We start from the raw sequence: 17,432 nt of genomic DNA, 5'->3' as shown, positions 1-17,432 counted from the left end.
CCACCCGGACGAACCAACCCAACCACCCTGTAGCACAGCATTTCAACTCCCCCTCCCACTCCACCGAGGATATGCAGGTCATTGGACTCATCCACCGCCAAACCACAACAACGCGACGGTCGGAGGAGGAGCGTCTTATCTTCCGACTGGGAACCCTCCAACCACAGGGGATGAACTTGGACTTCACCAGTTTCTTCATCCCCCCTCCCCCCACCTTGTCTCAGCCGAATCCCTCCAGCCTGGCACCGCCTTCCTGACCTGCAGTCTTCTTCTTGACCTCTCCGCCTCCATCCTACTCCGACCTATCACCCTCACCTTGACCTCTTTCCACCGATCACATTTCCATCGCCCCTCCTCCAAGTCCCTCCTCCCTACCTTTTATCTTCTCCTGCTGAACACTCTCTGCTCATTCCTGAAGAAGGGCCTGTGCCCGAAACGTCGAATCTCCTGTTCCCTGGATGCTGCCTGACCTGCTGTGCTGTTCCAGCAATAAAGTTTCAACTGCCTTCTAAAACCTAATCAAACACTGTGGTTAAAACATGTTTCCTCGTGTTGCCTCTGGATCACTTGCCACTCAACTTAAAAAGGTGGCCTTTGTTCCTAACCCATCACCCATAAGAACAGTCGTATAAAAACAAGAACTGTGAATGTTAGAAATCTGAAACAAAAATAGAAATGGCTGGAGAAAAACTCAGCAGGTCTAGCTGCATCTATGAAGAGAAAGTAGAATCAATGTTTTGGGAGCAGTGACTCTTCAATAAAAAGTTTCTCCCAATCTGCTCAGTCCAGATTCCTCATGGCTTTGAACACAACTACTGAATCTCCTCTCAAACTTCCCTTCTGGCAGGAAAACAGCCCGAATTTCTCCGATCCATACTCGTAACTGAAGTCCCTGTTTCCTGGAATCATTCTTGCTAATCTTTTCTCGCACCTCCAATACCTTCATGTCCTCCCTAAAGTGTGGCCCCTAGAATTTTACACAGGAATCCATTTACATATCCAAGTGGCTGACCAGGCCCTCATAAGATTGCTGCTGAAGCTGAGTAACTTAAGACGGTCACTCTTAAAGCCTAAAGGGAATTCAAGCTAAATGCATTTAGATATGTTATTGATATGTTAAAGGGGAAACGACATAAACACATGAGGGATAGAGGAATAGAAGGTTACGATGACATAGAAGAGGTGGAGGCAAATTGTGTGTAACACAAATACTATCATGCACCTACCTGTCAAACAGAATCCTGTTTCTGTGCTGTCCAAGTCCGAGGTAATACATTTTCCAACATCTCCATGCTCATTGGGTATAAAATTGCCCAATATCATCATAATATAAATGGAAGTTGTAAATCGCTTGTATTCAAAAGATTGAAGTAAAATAGAAGATTGGTAAAAATCTGAGCTCGAGGTTTAAACTCACTTTGAGAATGTTGACCTGACATCTAGCATACCTGTGCAGAAAGAAACTGTGTTGTACTTCCAATTGAGATCAAATTCCTGTTAATAGTGCCTCTCAGTATTCATTGCAGAGTCTGGTATTTTTTGGTTTATATGATATACAGAGCCCATAGTAGTTATCCTGAAGAGAATGGAGAACTGAAATCCTGATTCTTGAGGGAAGGATAATATGAGACTTTGTTGTGCTGATGAGGTGCTGTGCAACATTTGATTGGATCAGTCCAGACATGTACAAATCAGTTGAATGTTTAATTCATGTCCAAAGTATCTGCTGTGGCTCAGTGAGTAGCACACATGCTTCTGAATTTAACAATTGTGAGTTCAAATTCCACACATGAGTATATCAACCAGGCTGACGCTCCTGTGCAGTATTGAGAGAGCACTGCATTGTTAGACATTTTTGAAAGCAGTCTAATTTGTCTCTTGTGAATATTCAAAGGACCATAAGATACAGGAGCAGAATTAGGCTATTAGCCCATTGATTGTGCTTTGCCATTCAGTAAAATCATGGTTGATTGGATAATCTTTAATTCTACTTGCCTGCCATTTCCACACAATTCTTGATTCCCTTCATTGATTAAAAATCTGTCTATCTCAGCCTAGAATGTAACTCACAGTCCAGTCTCAACAGCCCTCTGCAGTAAGGAATTACGTTACTCTCTGAGAGAAAACTTCCTCTTTATCTCTTGTCTATTCACCCTATGCGTGTCCCTCATGATTTTATAAACCTCTAAAAAACCAATCCTTAGCCTCTGATGCTCCACGGAAAATAGCCCCAACCTATTCAGCCTCTCCCAATAGCTCAGACCCTTCAACCCTGGCAACATCCTTGTAAATCTTTTCTGAACCCTTTCAAATTTCACAACATTTTTCCTATAGGAGGGAGACTAGAATTGAATGCAGTACTCCAAAAGTGGTCCTATACAGCTGCAACATGACCTCCCAACTCCTATACTCAATGTACTGACCAAACGCCTTCTACAACTCCACTGTCAAGAAACTATGAACCTGCACCCCAAGGTCTCTTCATTTGGCAAAAGTCCCCTGGAACCTACTATTAAGTGTATTAAGTGTTTCCTTAGATAAGGGACCAGACTAGTTCGCAATATTCTAGCTGTGGTCCAACTAGTCCCTTCTATAGTTTGAGCAAGACTTCCTGATTTTTTTTATCCCATTTCCTTTGAAATAAAAGCCAACATTCCATATGCCTCCTTTATTACCCACTGAGCTTTGATGCCAGCTTTTTGTGATTCATACACAAGGACTCCCAAATCCCTCTGTGCAGTAGTATTCTCCATTTAAATAGTATTCAACTCTTCTATTCTCCCTGCCATTGTGCATAATCTCACATTTCCTCATATTCTATTCCATCTGCTAGGCTTTTGCCCACTCACGTAACTTGTCTGTTCCCATCTGTAGACTCTTTGTGTCATCTTCACTGCTTTTTTGTGTCATGTCTTTATGAAAACTTCTGTGGCACTTTTGTGAAAAGAGCACTGGAGTTCTGGCATCCTGGGCTAATTTACATTTCTGAATCAACGCTGTTAAAAATAAATCATCTGGCCATTATCAATTGCTTTTTTTGTGAAAAACAGTGCAAATTAACTATTGTGTTTCCCACTCTACAGCACTTCCAAAGTACTTTATTTGCTATAAAGTATTTTGGCATGTGCCAGTCTGGTTCCTAGTAGGTGTTTAAATTTAGCCTTTACTTCTTTTGTTTAACAGAGACAGCTACCATTGGACAGAGAAAAAGGAGATTTTATCTCATTACACCATCCCCTCAGATGCATTGTTTGCATAAGAACATAAGAATTAGAAGCAGGAGTAGGTCAACTGGCCTTCGAGCCTGCTGCACCATTCAGTAAGACCACAGCTGATATTTTCGTGGTCGTAGCTCCACTTACCTGCCCTCTCACCATATCTCGTAATTCCTTTATTGTTCAAAGAAAAATCTATCTTAGCTTTAAAAGTGTTTACGGAAGTAGCGTCAACTACTTCACTGGGCAGGGAATTCCATAGATTTACAACCTCCTGGGTGAAGACGTTCCTTCTCAATTTGGATCTAAATCTGCTCCCCCTAATTTTGAGGCTATGCCTTATTGTCCTAGTTTTACCCACCAGTGGAAACATCCTCACAACACCCTCTCAACTCTCAACTGTATTTTATTCTCGTGTGTTTCAGGCCTTACAGAAGGAAATTGAGGCAAACGCAGCCACTTTAGCAAATGTGGTAAATGCAACGGAACAGTTCTTAGAGAAGAACAGGGACAAACTCAAACCAGAAGAAAGAGATGCAATGGATAGGAAACTGAAGGACACCAAGTCAAAGCTCAATCAGTTGAGTGAGCAAGTGGATTCCAAACTCAAGAACCTGGACAATGCTGTAACGACTGCTCTCAAACAGGAGACTGAGAAGGTGCTGACGATTTATTTCTTCCTCATGACTATTGCTGAATTTGTCTTAACGGAGATTTCTGGATCATAGAATTAAATGTATATGACAATATTTAGAGTTTATTGCAAATAATCAAAGCTATTACCCAGGATGAGAAACAAAATCTAAGCGTTGTGTTTCAGAAAGTAGAATTCTTCTCCATGGAGCAGAGAAGGTTAAACTGAGACTAAATAGAGGTCTTCAAGATTACAGAGGTTTGATAGGATACTTCAAGGTAAAATTACTTCCTCTGTTGAGTGTGTTAGTGATCAAAGGCCACATATTTAAAATTATGGTTTGATGATCCAGATGGAAGATGAGGAGAAATGTTTCACTTAATGTTGGGATCTGGAGAACTTTGCCTAAAAATGCAACGGAAGCTAATTCCATGAAATGTGCAAGTTAGGTAAATTGCCCATACTAAGTTGCTCATAATATCCAGAGATGTGTAGCCTAGGTGGATTATCCATGAGAAATGTAGGGTTTCAGGGTTAGGGTAGGAGGGATGGGTCTGAGTGAAATGCCTTTCGAAGAGTTGGTGTGGACTTGATGGGCCGAATGGCTTACTTCTACACTGTTGGGATTTATGATTGTAGGATCCTATAAATAAATTATAAAGGAGTTGGATAGACACTTGAGAATGAACTTACGTGTTATAGATGCAAAGTAGATGTGTGGTATTAAACAAAGTCTAAAATCACACAATAAAGGTTTATAGTCCAACAGGCTTATTTGAAATCACAAGCTTTCAGAGCCCTTGCTCCTTCCTCAAGCAACTAGTGAGAGAGAATACATTAGATACTGAATTTATAAGTAAAAGATCAAAAGGTCGTACAACTTACGCAAACTTAGGTGGCTACTAATTGTTTAATCAGTTAGAACGGAAGTGCAGGTTTTGATTGTTTAATAAGTAAATCCCAGAATTTATTTTAAGACCTTGCCCCAAGATAACTTCAGGTCTTATCAGAATAAGGGTGACACCTCAGGTCAGACACAACAACAACAGATGAATGGACACTGTGCAACAATCACCAGACAGGGATATTCTCTCCCAGTGGGGGAACATTCAGTGGTCAAGGACATTCAGCCTCAGATCTTTGGGTAAGCATCCTCCAAGGCCGACTTCAGGACACGCAATAATGCAGAGTCCCCAACAGAAACTGATAGCTGTGTTCAGTACCCATGAGGACAGCCTCAACTGGGATCTTGGGTGACCCTTACCATGCTATGCACTCTCACATACACAGTCATATACACAGTCACATACACACACTGTCTCACACAAACACAAACAGAGGTAAATCCTAATTTGATATGTAACAGGCTTTTAAAGAGAGGTTAACTAGAGTGCAGGAGAGACATTTTCCTGTGAAAATGAGAGATAGAAATGGCAAGCTAGGGAACCATGGATAGCAGGTGAAATTGTGAGATTAGCTAAGAGGGAAAAGGAAGCATTCATAAGGCAACTGATGACAGACAAAGCTTGCAAAGAATATAGGGAATGCAGGACCAATCTGAAACGAGGAATTAGGAGGGCTAAAAATGGTCATGAGATATCTTTAGCAAACAGGGTTAAGGAAAACCCCAAATCTTTTTATTCATATATAGGGAGCAAGAGGGTAACTAGAGAAAAGGTTGACCCACTTGACGACAAAGGAGGAAAATTATGTGTGGAGTCAGAGAAAGTGGGTGAGATTCTTAACGAGTCCTTTGCATTGGTATTCACTGAGGGGAGGGGGGGGAGGGGCTCGATGAATGTTGAGGTGAGGGATAGATGTTTGATTATTCTAGGTCAAGTCAGCATAAGAAGGGAGGAAGTGTTGGATATTCTAAAAGGCATTAAGGTGGACAAGTGCCTAAGTGCGGTTGGGATCTCTCCCAGGTTTCTGAAGGAAGCGAGAGAGGAAATAGCTGGGGCCTATCTTTGCAGCACCCTTGAAAATGGGTGAGGTCCCAGAGGACTGGAGAATTGCTAATGTTGTCCCCTTGTTGAAAAAGGGTAGTAAGGATAATCCAGGAAATTATAGACAGGTGAGCCTAACGTCAGTGGGAGGGAAGCTGCTGGAGAAGATACTGAGGGATAGGATGTATTCCCATTTGGAAGAAAATGGGCTATCAGCGATAGGCAACATGGTTTTGTGTATGTCCTACGAACTTAGTAGAATTCTTTGAGGAAGTGACAAAGTTGTTTGATGAGGGAAGGGCTGTAGATGTCATATACATGGACTTCAGTAAAGCATTTGATAAGGTTCCCCATGGTAGGCTGATGGAGAAAGTGAAGTCACATGCAGTCCAGGGTGTACTAGCTAGATGGATAGAGAACTGGCTGGGCAACGGGAAACAGAGAGTAGTAGTGGAAGGGAATATCTCAAAATGGAGACCTGTGACCAGTGGTGTTGGGACCACTGTTGTTTGTGATATACATAAATGATTTGGAGGAAGGTATAGTTGGTCTGATTAACAAGTTTGCAGATGACACTAAGATTGGTGGAGTAGCAGATAGTGAAGGGGATGTCAGAGAATACAGCAGAATATAGATTGGAGAGTTGCACAGAGAAATGGCAGGAGGAGTTCAATCTGGGCAAATGCGATGTGATGCATTTTGGAAGATCCAATTTAAGAGTGAATGGAAAAGCCCAGGGGAGAATTGGTATACAGAGAGATCTGCATTTTCAGATCCATTTTTCCCTGAAGGTGGCAACACAGGTCAATAAGCGGTCAATAAGGCATATGGCATGCTGTCCTTCATTTGTTGGGGTATTGAGTACAAGAGTCGGCAGGTCATGTTACAGATGTATAGGACTTTGGTTTGGCCACATTTGGAGTATTGCATACAGTTCTGGTTGCCACATTACCAGACAGATGTGGAAGCTTTTGAGAGGGTGCAGAGGAAGTTCACCAGGATGTTGCTTGGTATGGAGGGTGCTAGCTGTGAAGAGAGGTTGAGTAGATTATGAATATTTTCATTAGAAAGACGGAGGTAGAGGAGGGACTTGATTGAGGGCTACAAAATCATGCGAGGAATAGACAGGGTAGATAGCAAGATGCTTTTTCCCAGATTGGGGGACTCAATTACTAGGGGTCACGAGTTCAAAGTGAGAGGGGAAAGGTTTAAGGGAGATGTGTGTGGTAGGTTCTAAACGCAGAGGGTGGTGAATGCCTGGAAAATGTTGCCAGCAGAGGTCGTATAGGTGGGCATGATAGTATCATTTAAGATGTATCTAGACAGATACATGAATGGCAGGGAGCAGAGGGATACAGATCTTTGGAAAATACGCAACAGGTTTTGATAGAGGATCTGGATCGGTGCAGGCTTGGAGGGCCGAAGGGCCTGTTCCTGTGCTGTAATTTTCTTTGCTCTTTATTTGTTGTACACACACACACATACATACATAGTCTCTCTCTCACACACACTAACACACACATGCTAACACAGACCCTCTCTCATATACACACACTCGCACTTACACTCACACTGCAATATACTCCCTCACACTCGCACACTCTCTGTCAAGCACACACACTCTCACATGCACATTCTCACACACTTATGGTCTCACACATATATGCTCTCACAGATATACTCGCTCACACTCACACATACTCCCTCTCAAACACTCTCTCTGTCTTTCTTTCTCTCCTCCTCACTCTCGCAGGCGCGCGCACACACAAATCTATAGAGCGAATTTGCAGATTCGTATTTGCAAGTACATTCTGTTTTTTTCAGAAAGCACCTGATCTAGACAGTCAGTCAATGTGGTATTTTATAAATTGCTACATTGGAAATAAAACCAGTCTGACTCCAGGTTAAGACACAGACAGACTCTAAACATGATCTCACACCTAAAATGCGTGGTCTGACCTGAAGTGTCACCCTTATTCTGTTTAAACCTGAGGTTACCTTGGGGCAGGGTCTTAAAAGAAATTCTGGGATTTACATATTAATCAATTGAAACCTGCACCTCTATTCTAACTAAAGACTTAATAGCCATCCAGGTTTGTTAAATACATTCGCATAAGTTGTATGACTCTTTGATCTTTTACTTATAAATTCTATGTCCGATGTATTCTCTCTCACTAGTTGCTTGAGGAAAGCTTGCAGTTTCAAATAAACTTGTTGGACTATAACTTAGTGTTCTGTGATCTTTTGCAAGCTAGTCCAACTCCGGCACCTCCACATCATGGCTTTCAAAAAAGAACAAGCCATGGCATCACAAACCAAAGGACTTTATTTGTCATTTAAGTTTCTGTGACTCTAAATGTATAGTTAACCATAGTGGCTCCTCCTCTTATAATTTTTCTTTGTAGTAGAAATATACTTATTATGAGTATTGTGACATTGCCGCATAACTATTTGCCATGACTTATTGATCCATCCCCTAGGCTAGTATCCCAGTTCACTTCAGCTAGCTCAGCTTTTATAGTTGCTCTTTTCTCGATTTAAAATACTAGTTTTGGATCCATCCTTCTCTCTTTCACACTGAGTGTAAAATTGTGGTTGCTGCTACCAAACAGTGCCTTTACTCTGAGATTATGAATTAATCCTTCTCATTACACAGTATCAGCTCAATATAATCTCTGGTTATTCCAGAATGTGCTGCTCTAATGAACTACCTTGAAAGCATTTTATTAACCCTTCATCGAAGCTATCATTGCCAATGTGAAATTTACATTTTAGTTTAAAATCCCTCATAATGTCTGTTGTCTTTTTATCACAAGCCTTCAATATTTCCTTCTTGTAAATTTTCTTGTACATTGTGTTTGGGGCTTGTAGACCACTCCAATTAGTGACTCCTTTCCCGTACTATTCTGATCTCCAAACAATCTGCTTCTACATTCTGATCTCCTGAACCAAAGCCACCACTAATTATTGAATCTAACTTAACATCTGATTTCTTATTTTAAACAGCATTTTGAAATGCTTAAAGATACTCATTGAAGTTTGGTTTACAGGCTGCAGTGGTTGAACAGTTAAAGGAGAATGAGAGTAAAATCCAAGGACTCTTGGGTTGGTTGTCAAATATAGGACAGGAGCCAATAAGTGAACAGAAAATAAAAGAGACATTGCAACAGAATGGCAACACTATTTTTGTGGATGGACTGAAAAGTCTGGAGAATGAGGATACAGTGAATGGAAACCTACCTCAGGACTTGAGTGAGACCAAAGCAGACAAAGCAATGGAACCAACAACTGATGGGGATTTGAATCTTCAGTACCAAAGAGCCAAGGTACAACTGAAGTTCTTTCGACTATTTAAAGTTAATGTCATGCTTTGTGCAGCATTGATTGAAAATCTGATGTTCATATGAACATGGAAATTTGTTCATTTTGAAACCATTACATGAAAGAGTTGGTTAACATAAAAGTCTTCTGTATCTACTCACAAGAGACTGGAAACAGTAGTGTCAGCCTTGGTCCAGTGAGTAGCACTCTTGACTTAGAATCAGAAGATTGGGGTGAGTTCGGATCCTGGGACAATGCTGCACAGTCAGAGATACTGTCTTCCAAATAACTTGTTAAGATTGAGTTTTCTATCTGTCCTTTGGTGGATGCAAAAGATCTTTTGGCTGATATTTTGAAAGCAAGCAGAGAAATTCTCTCTGGTATCTTGACCAATATTTATACCACAATCAACATTACTGAATCACAGATGATCTCACTACTGTTTGTGGGAGCTTGCTTTGTGAAAGTTAGCTGCTATGTTTCTGATGTGTGATATAGATTACACTTCAAAAAGTCCTTAACTGAGTTCAGAATTGTGGGGCATCTACAGGTTGTGAAAGGTGATTGATAGATAGATGCAAATCAATTGTTCTTTGGTCTTGCATTGAATATTTAATTTGTTTTAGCGTAAGAAAACACTTATTCACTTCATGATTGTTCATGATATGGTTTTGCTTAAAACAGCTTCATCACCAACAAGTTATGTCACAACAACAGTCCTACATTATATCGACACAGTCGGTGCAGGATTTCCTGAAGAAGCAAGGCTCCAGTATTTCTGCAGAGGAACGAGAGAAGTTGGAGGAGGACCTGAATGAGTTGAAGGTTCAGTATGAGACCACACTGGCCCAGTCAGAAACCAGACTGAAATTGATACAGACTGTACAGGATGAGCTGCAGAAGTTTTCCAGCGATTACAACGAATTTGAAAACTGGCTGCACCAGTCTGAACAGCAGTTAGAGGATCTCCAAACCGGCGCCACTGAAGTCGAAACTCTTGTTGGCAAGCTGCAAAGACAGAAAAGCTTTTCTGATGACGTCATCTCGCACAAAGGCGACTTGCGGTATATCACCATCTCAGGGCAAAGAGTTCTTGATGCTGCTAAATCTTGTGGCAAATTGGATCTCGGCAAAGAGATAAAGCCATGTATTGACACATCTGCAACTTGTGATTTGGTGCAGAGGCAACTTGATGTGGCCAGTGACTCCTATAAATCGCTGCATTCAAAGGTAAGGTTTCCATTCAATCTTTTCCTGGGGCATGGTCCTTTTAAAGTCTTTGCAATTATTTTTACCTCCTGAATGTGTGCATGGCACAGCAAACCTTCATTCACTGAGTATATCAGTTGAACCAAGCAGGGAGAAGCCATCGGGTTTTTTTTAAAAATAGTTTCATAGGATGAGGACTTTGATGAGGAGGCCATACCCAAATGCTGTTGAACTGAATGGCTTGCCAGACCATTTCAGAGGGCAGTTATTAGCCAGCAACATTGCTGTGGTTCCTTTCCCTCGACTAGATAAAGAGACCCAAAGGGCAAAATGTTTTCATGCAGAGGGTGGTACGTGTATGGAATGAGCTATCAGAGGAAGTGGTGGAGGCTGGTACAATTGCAACATTTAAAAGGCAGTTGAATGGGTGTATGAATAGGAAGGGTTTGGAGGCACAGGTGCTGGCAGGTGGAACTAGATTGAGTTGGGAGATCTGGTCAGCATGGATATCTGGTCATACATCGCTATGACTACTGATTTCCCTTTATCAATCCTGCTTGTTATCGCCTCAAAAAAACAGTAATTCATTTATCAGGAATCATTTCTCCTGCATTTTTTTGACGTCTTTCTTTTTCAAATAAATGTGTCAGAATCTAAGGAATGCTGGTAAGTTAATAACAGTACATCTACTATCTCTGGAGCTAATTCCTCTAAAATTCTAGAATGTAATGCAACAGATCCAGGGAACTCATTGGCCTTTAGTGTCACTATTGGCTGGGCATACGTCACTCTGGTTTTTATACAGGACGAGCTTTGTTTTCATTGGTGAGGGAGAATCATGTTGCGTGGTGCCTTTAGCTCACAGTTTATCTCATTCCCAAGAGTAACATCATATCATAGTGTATACACCTCAGGCTTCTGTCCTCTAGACTTGTATAAATGTAGATGTAACAATCAAAGATTTATTTGTGAAGCTAATGATTCAGTACTTAAAGACTGAAAGTTAAATTTGTTTTTGGCACACAGACATTGTACCATACTCATGCAAAAGACATTCTGTGCACTGCAATGAATATTGGAAGGTAAATGTCTAGTTGCCTAGTCAGACTGGGATAATATTCATACCGTTTAACTGAATGCCGATCTCTTATTTCTAGACTGTAACCAATTTACTTAATCTTAATTAACCATCTCATGTTGAAGGAAGTACTTAGCATGAAGCAAAACATATACTCCGTATTTCCTTTGAAAAGGTTTTCAGTTACAGGATAGAAATCTGATTTCCTAGATGGTTTAACAAGACAGTAAAGGCTAAAATGGTGATGATTAATGATTACCTACTTTTAATTTGGTCTTGGCTCACTGAGTCAGAAAGTAGCAGGTTCAAGCATTCTGAAGAAGGGTCACTGGACTCTGCTTTCTCTCCACAGTTGCTGCCAATCCTGCTGAGTTTCTTCAGCAGTTTCTGTTTTTGTTTGTGGTAGTTTCAAGTTCCACTTCAGGGACCGTCTAACACAACATAGTGTTGGGCTTGTGGGCTTTCTTCAGTTGACTGTGAAGCTGAAAAGGCTCATCTGCCAAGCTGCTATTCAGTACATTGAAGTGGGAGTTTGCTGCATTGAGTGCAGTGTTTCACCAACATGTCATGAGGCTGTTCAAGAGATTATATAAACACACACTTCCTTTCCTTTCACATCCTCAAGCTGCAGCAGTTTCGAACAATATCTGAGCCCACTAGATGGCATTGCCTGATATGATAACCCAGCTTTCACCTCAATGTCTGCTTGTGGGTTTTACATCAACAATTAAAAATTAATATGTTTGCAAAAATATTCATCTGTAGAGGTGACCACAGTCAAGGCATTAGCAAGTGGAAGAAACACGCAGAATTGATGTTTACATAGATGATTTGGAGTTGGACACCACAAGTAGTGTGTAAACATTTACTGGCGACACTAAGATGGGTGGTAGAGCAAAGTGTGCAGAGTACTGTGAAACTTCGCAAAGGGACATAGATAGTTGAAGTAAGTGGGCAAAGGTCTGGCAGATGGAGTACGACATTAATAAATATGAACTCATCCATTTCAGTAGGAATAAGAATAAAAAGGACTATTACATGAATGGTAAAAAAAGTTGCAGCATGCTGCTGTGCAGAGGGACCTGAGGTTCCTTGTGCATGAATCATAGAAGGTTGGTCTGCAGATGCAACAAGTAATTAAGGCAGCAAATGGAATTTTGTCCTTCATTGTGAAAGGGATTGAGTTTAAAAACAGAGAAGTTATGTTGCATCTGTTTAGGTGCTGGTGAGGTCACACCTGGAGTACTGCATGCAGTTTTTGGTCTCCTTACTTGAGAAAGGATGTACTGGCACTAGCCAGGGTGCAGAGGAGATTCAATAAATTGATTCTGGAGTTGAGGCAGTTGGTTTATGAGGAGAGACTGAGTAGATTGGGATTATATTCATTGGAATTTAGAAGAATGAGGCAGGATCTTGTAGAAACATAAAATTATGAAGGGAATAGATAAGATAAAAGTAGAAAGGATGTTTCCACTGGCAGGTGAAATTCGGACAAGAGGGCACAGCCTCAAAATTAGGGGGAGCAGATTTAGGACTGAATTGAGAAGGAACTTGTTCACCCAGGGGGTTGTAAATCTGTGGAATTCGCTGCCCAGTGAACTGGTTCAGTCTTCCTCAGTTAATGTTTTTTTAAGGAAAGATAGATCATTTTTTGAACAGTAAAGGAATTAAGGGCTATGATGAGAGGGTGGTATGGCCTACTCCTGCTCCTTGTTCTTATGAATTTCCTTTTAGATTAGATTAGATTACAGTGTGGAAACAGGCCCTTCGGCCCAACAAGTCCACACCGACCCGCCGAAGCGAAACCCACCCATACCCCTACATTTACCCCTTACCTAACACTACGGGCAATTTAGCATGGCCAATTCACCTGACCCTGCACATCTTTTGGACTGTGGGAGGAAACCGGAGCACCCGGAGGAAACCCACGCAGACACGGGGAGAACGTGCAAACTCCACACAGTCAGTCGCCTGAGGCGGGAATTGAACCCGGGTCTCAGGCGCTGTGAGGCAGCAGTGCTAACCACTGTGCCACCGTGCCGCCCACATGGTTTAATTGATTCAATGTCCCACGCAGGATAATTCTCAGTCAAAAAGACTCAGATGTTTGTGTGATAGACAACTGTCCTTGGTGGTGAATTTGCTAATATTGGTTTGCAAGTGAACTTGACATCTCGTGAGATAGAAAACAAATCAATCTAAAGCTTCTGCCTGTGATTGCTCAGTGGGTCCTGTTGGAAAATTGCTATGTGTCAGACTCTCAGTGCATACAGAATCAGGATTAGGCATGTGGACCCTGGCATTACTGGGAAAGAAGCAAAAAAGCATGTGGCTTTCTCTGGGGATAAACAAAAAAATAGTCTCTAATGTAAATTGAGCAACAAAACAACTGCAATTATTTATGTTAATATAATGTTTGTAATGTAAGAAAACATACCCCAGTGGTCCCAAAACGAAAGATAAAGCTGATACAGATCCAAATTCAGGGCTGTTAGGAGAGCTGGCCAAAAGCTTGGCCAGAATGTTCTGTTTTAAGAAGGGTTTCAAGAAGAGGGAAAGCCAGGCGCTGAGTTGTTTCAGAACCTGGGAATGCCAGACCATTGTACCAATGTTGACAATGATTCGGTGAAGTTCATAAATAAGGGCAGGATTCGGCCTCTCAGCCCCTCAAGCCTAATCTGCCATTCTACAGGATCATGGTTGATCTGACCCTGGCCTCAACTGTTCTTCAACACCACCTCAGCTCATGAGCAACTCCCCGATATTTCAAAATTCTTTTTAAATACTTGAGTAATCTAACCTCCGCAACTCTCTGGATTCACTACCCTCTGGGCAAAGAACTTCCATTTTATGATGCTACCCTTATTCTGTAACTGTCTCCTAATTCAAGATTTCTCCATGAGTGGAAGCATCTTATCAATATCTATCTTGTTAAGCCTGTCTCAGAATCTTGCAGTTAAAATAATATTTCCCTTCCTCCTTCTAAACTCATGAATGAGGGCTGAATCTATTCAGCTGTTCTTGATAAATCAATGCATTCATCCCAGGAATCAGCCTAGTGAAACTTTTTTCAACTGTATCCAATGTCAGTGCATCCTTTCTTAAATACGGGAATCAAAACTGTATAGAGTACTCGAGGTGCAGCCTTACTAATGCCCTCATAGTTGGAACAGGATTTTCTTATTTTAAATTGAAATCCCAAGGCAATAAAGGTCAAAATTTCTTTGCTGCACCTGAATATTAACTTTCTGTACTTGATGCACACGGAAACCCAGATTATTCTGTGCTGTACATTTTTGCAATCTGTCTTCATTTAAATAACGTCTGCTTTTTGATTCTGTCCACCAAAATGCATGACCTCAAACATTCCAATATTAAACTTGATCTTGTAAGTTTTTTGCCCATTAACTAAACATTTCTATATCGCATTCTGGATTCTTTCTCACAATAAGCCCTTCTATCTAAGTTTGGACCATCAGCAAATTTGGACACTTTACATTCTGCCCATTCTAACTCATGAATATTGGTAGTTAAATAATTGATGCCCTAGAAGGTATTTTTGTGGCAGTCCACTCATCAAATCCAACCTGAAAAAGATCCATTAATCCCAGTTCTCTGTCTATTGTGAAAGGAGTTGGAGGTTGCAAAAGAGATGAGCATCCAGAATTTGAGGAGTGGACAGTGAGGAGGTACTGGTCAATGAGGTTACAGAAATGGTAAAATGTGTGGCCAAGAAAGAGTTTGAACATAAAGTTTGAAGACATAATTTTAAGAAGTTGCATTATGTGAAAGCAGAGCAGCGAGTACGGTTTCTTCATATTCATTTGCGTTGTAGGTGCTGCAGGCATGACCAATACATGTAGCACATCCCTAATTGCCCTGAACCTTGAACTGCATAAGTACATGGATGGGGAAGGAAGTGCAGGAACTATGGGACTTTCGATTCCACAGTAATGAAAGAACAGCAAAATACTTTCAAAGAAGGATTGAGTGTTGTTTGGTGGATCACAGGAGGACATGGGATTTGTTTGCATCTGTTACTCTTGGCTTTGCTGATGATCGACATTGTATGTTTTGAAGGTGCTATTGAGGCAGCATGGGGAGTAGCAGCAGACCGTTTTGCATATGCTACACACTGGTTGGTGATGAAGCGAGTGAACATTTAAGTTAGTGGATTAAGTGCAGTCAAATGGGTTGCTTGGTCCAGGGTGCTTTCTTGAGTGTTGTTGGAGGTGCATGTCACCAGGTGAGTGGAGATTATTCCCTTGCACTCCTGACTTGTGTCTCATAGATAGTGGACAGACTTTGGAGAGTCAGGAGGCGAATGACTCACCACAGAATTTCCGGCCTTACACCTATTTTTGTGGCTGTAGTATTCATTTGTTTGATCTTGTCACATTTCTTATCAATGGAGTCTTCCACTCTCTTAAAGATGAAGACATCAGTGATAGTAATGTGATTAAACATGAAGGACAGGTGGCTTAGCATCTCTTCTTTGAAATTATCATTTCCAGGCACCAGTCTGGTGAGGATGGTTTCTTAATACTAATCAGCTCAGACCTGGCCATTGTCCAGATTTTGTTCCATGCGTTGCTTTAGCATTTGAGAAGTAAGATATGGAACTAAACATTGGGCAGTTATCAGTCAATATCCCCACTTCTGAACTTGTGATGGAGAGAACATCATTGATGAAGTAGCTGAGGATGGTTGGACCTAACAATTATACTGTAAAAGGTCCTGCCATCATGCTCTGTGCCTGAGGTGATTGACCTACGGAAAACACAACCAATCTTCCTTTGTGCACAGTATGACTGCAACCATGGAGAGTTTTCCCTCTGATTCCGTCTGATTGTTGGGGTAATTGGCACATTTGGTCAAGTGCATCCTTGATGGTAACATGGTCCATTCACCTTTGGAGTTCATCTCCTTTGTCCATTTTTTGGGCCAGGACAGTGACTCCTGTAGAACCCACACTGAGCATCAGTGAGCAGGTTATTGCTAAGAAAGTGCCACTTGATGGCACTGTTGATGACTACTTCCAGCACTCTACTAATAGAGATTGAGAGTAAACTGATAAGGCAGTGATTGGCCAGGTCAAATTTTACCTGCCTTTTGAGTACGGGATATATCGAGGCAATTTTTCTCATCGTTCGCTGGGTGCCACTGTTGTAGCTTACTGGAATAGCTTGACTAAGGGAGCAACTAGTTCTGAAGGTTATGTATGAGCACTATTGTCAGAATGTTGTCAGTGCTTGATGGTAATGGTAGAGTGGGAGATACATCAGGTTATGATATTATAGATTGAGGTTGAATACACTGCTGCTGTTGTTGACCCACAGCACCTTATGGACACCTTGATTCAAGTTACTACCCCTTCTCTCAATCTGTTGAATATAAGACAGTAGTGGTGCTGCACAATTTGATCCCTAAAGTAAAAATGGAACTTTGCATCTACAAGGACTTTGTGGTTGTAGCTATCAGTACTATCATCTTCAGTGCATCTGTGACAAACAGATTAGTGAGAATAAGGTGGAGTCATTCTTCTTTTCTCTCATGTAACCATTCTTCTATTATCACATATTTGTGGATGGGAATATTTGTGGAGCCTTCTCTTCCTGTTGGTTGTTTGAATGATCCCATGGCTGAATGGGCAGGACTGTGGGCCTTGGATCCGATATATGGGTTGTGGGGTGGCTGAGTTTTGTGAATAATGTGCTTGACAGGAAAGGTGTGCTTATCTGTTATGCTGATAAATTAGCTCATGTAGAATGGAACCAAACTGGATAAGCTTTTGGTCTGAATGCTGGAAGTACTATCCTGAAATGAAATCAAGAAAGAGGTCTTGAACACAGACAGTAGAAACGTTTTTACAGGGTGAATTCTGAAGTCAGAGTTCAATTTGAGGAGTGGCTGAAGCTCAAACCATGTCAATATTGGAGGTTAGGTTGAATAATTGAATAAAAGCAAAGTGGTTGAAGGGGTATAGGAACAGAGTGGTAAAACTTGCTAAGAGCTATTTACTTGTGTAT

At 41.2% G+C, this 17,432-nt stretch overlaps 1 protein-coding gene across 20 annotated transcripts in view; it reads left to right on the top strand.

Moving 5' to 3' along the window:
• Positions 1-17,432, top strand: part of dst (dystonin) — a 617,802-nt gene that overhangs the window by 369,576 nt on the left and 230,794 nt on the right. For all 20 annotated transcript variants that reach the window (XM_087979186.1, XM_087979173.1, XM_087979215.1 and 17 more), the window contains 3 exons: positions 3,641-3,874; positions 8,846-9,121; positions 9,801-10,346. In XM_087979186.1, the coding sequence (XP_087835312.1) occupies positions 3,641-3,874; positions 8,846-9,121; positions 9,801-10,346 (1,056 nt within the window). The remainder of the gene's footprint in view (positions 1-3,640; positions 3,875-8,845; positions 9,122-9,800; positions 10,347-17,432) is intronic.

This window comes from Chiloscyllium plagiosum, unplaced genomic scaffold (assembly GCF_037043375.1).
Source record: "Chiloscyllium plagiosum isolate Xiang-an unplaced genomic scaffold, Cpla_swu_hap1 HiC_scaffold_3, whole genome shotgun sequence".
Classification (NCBI taxonomy): Eukaryota; Metazoa; Chordata; class Chondrichthyes; order Orectolobiformes; family Hemiscylliidae; genus Chiloscyllium; species Chiloscyllium plagiosum.
Note: the sequence above shows the minus strand (reverse complement) of the source record. Positions and strands in the feature narration are given on the sequence as shown.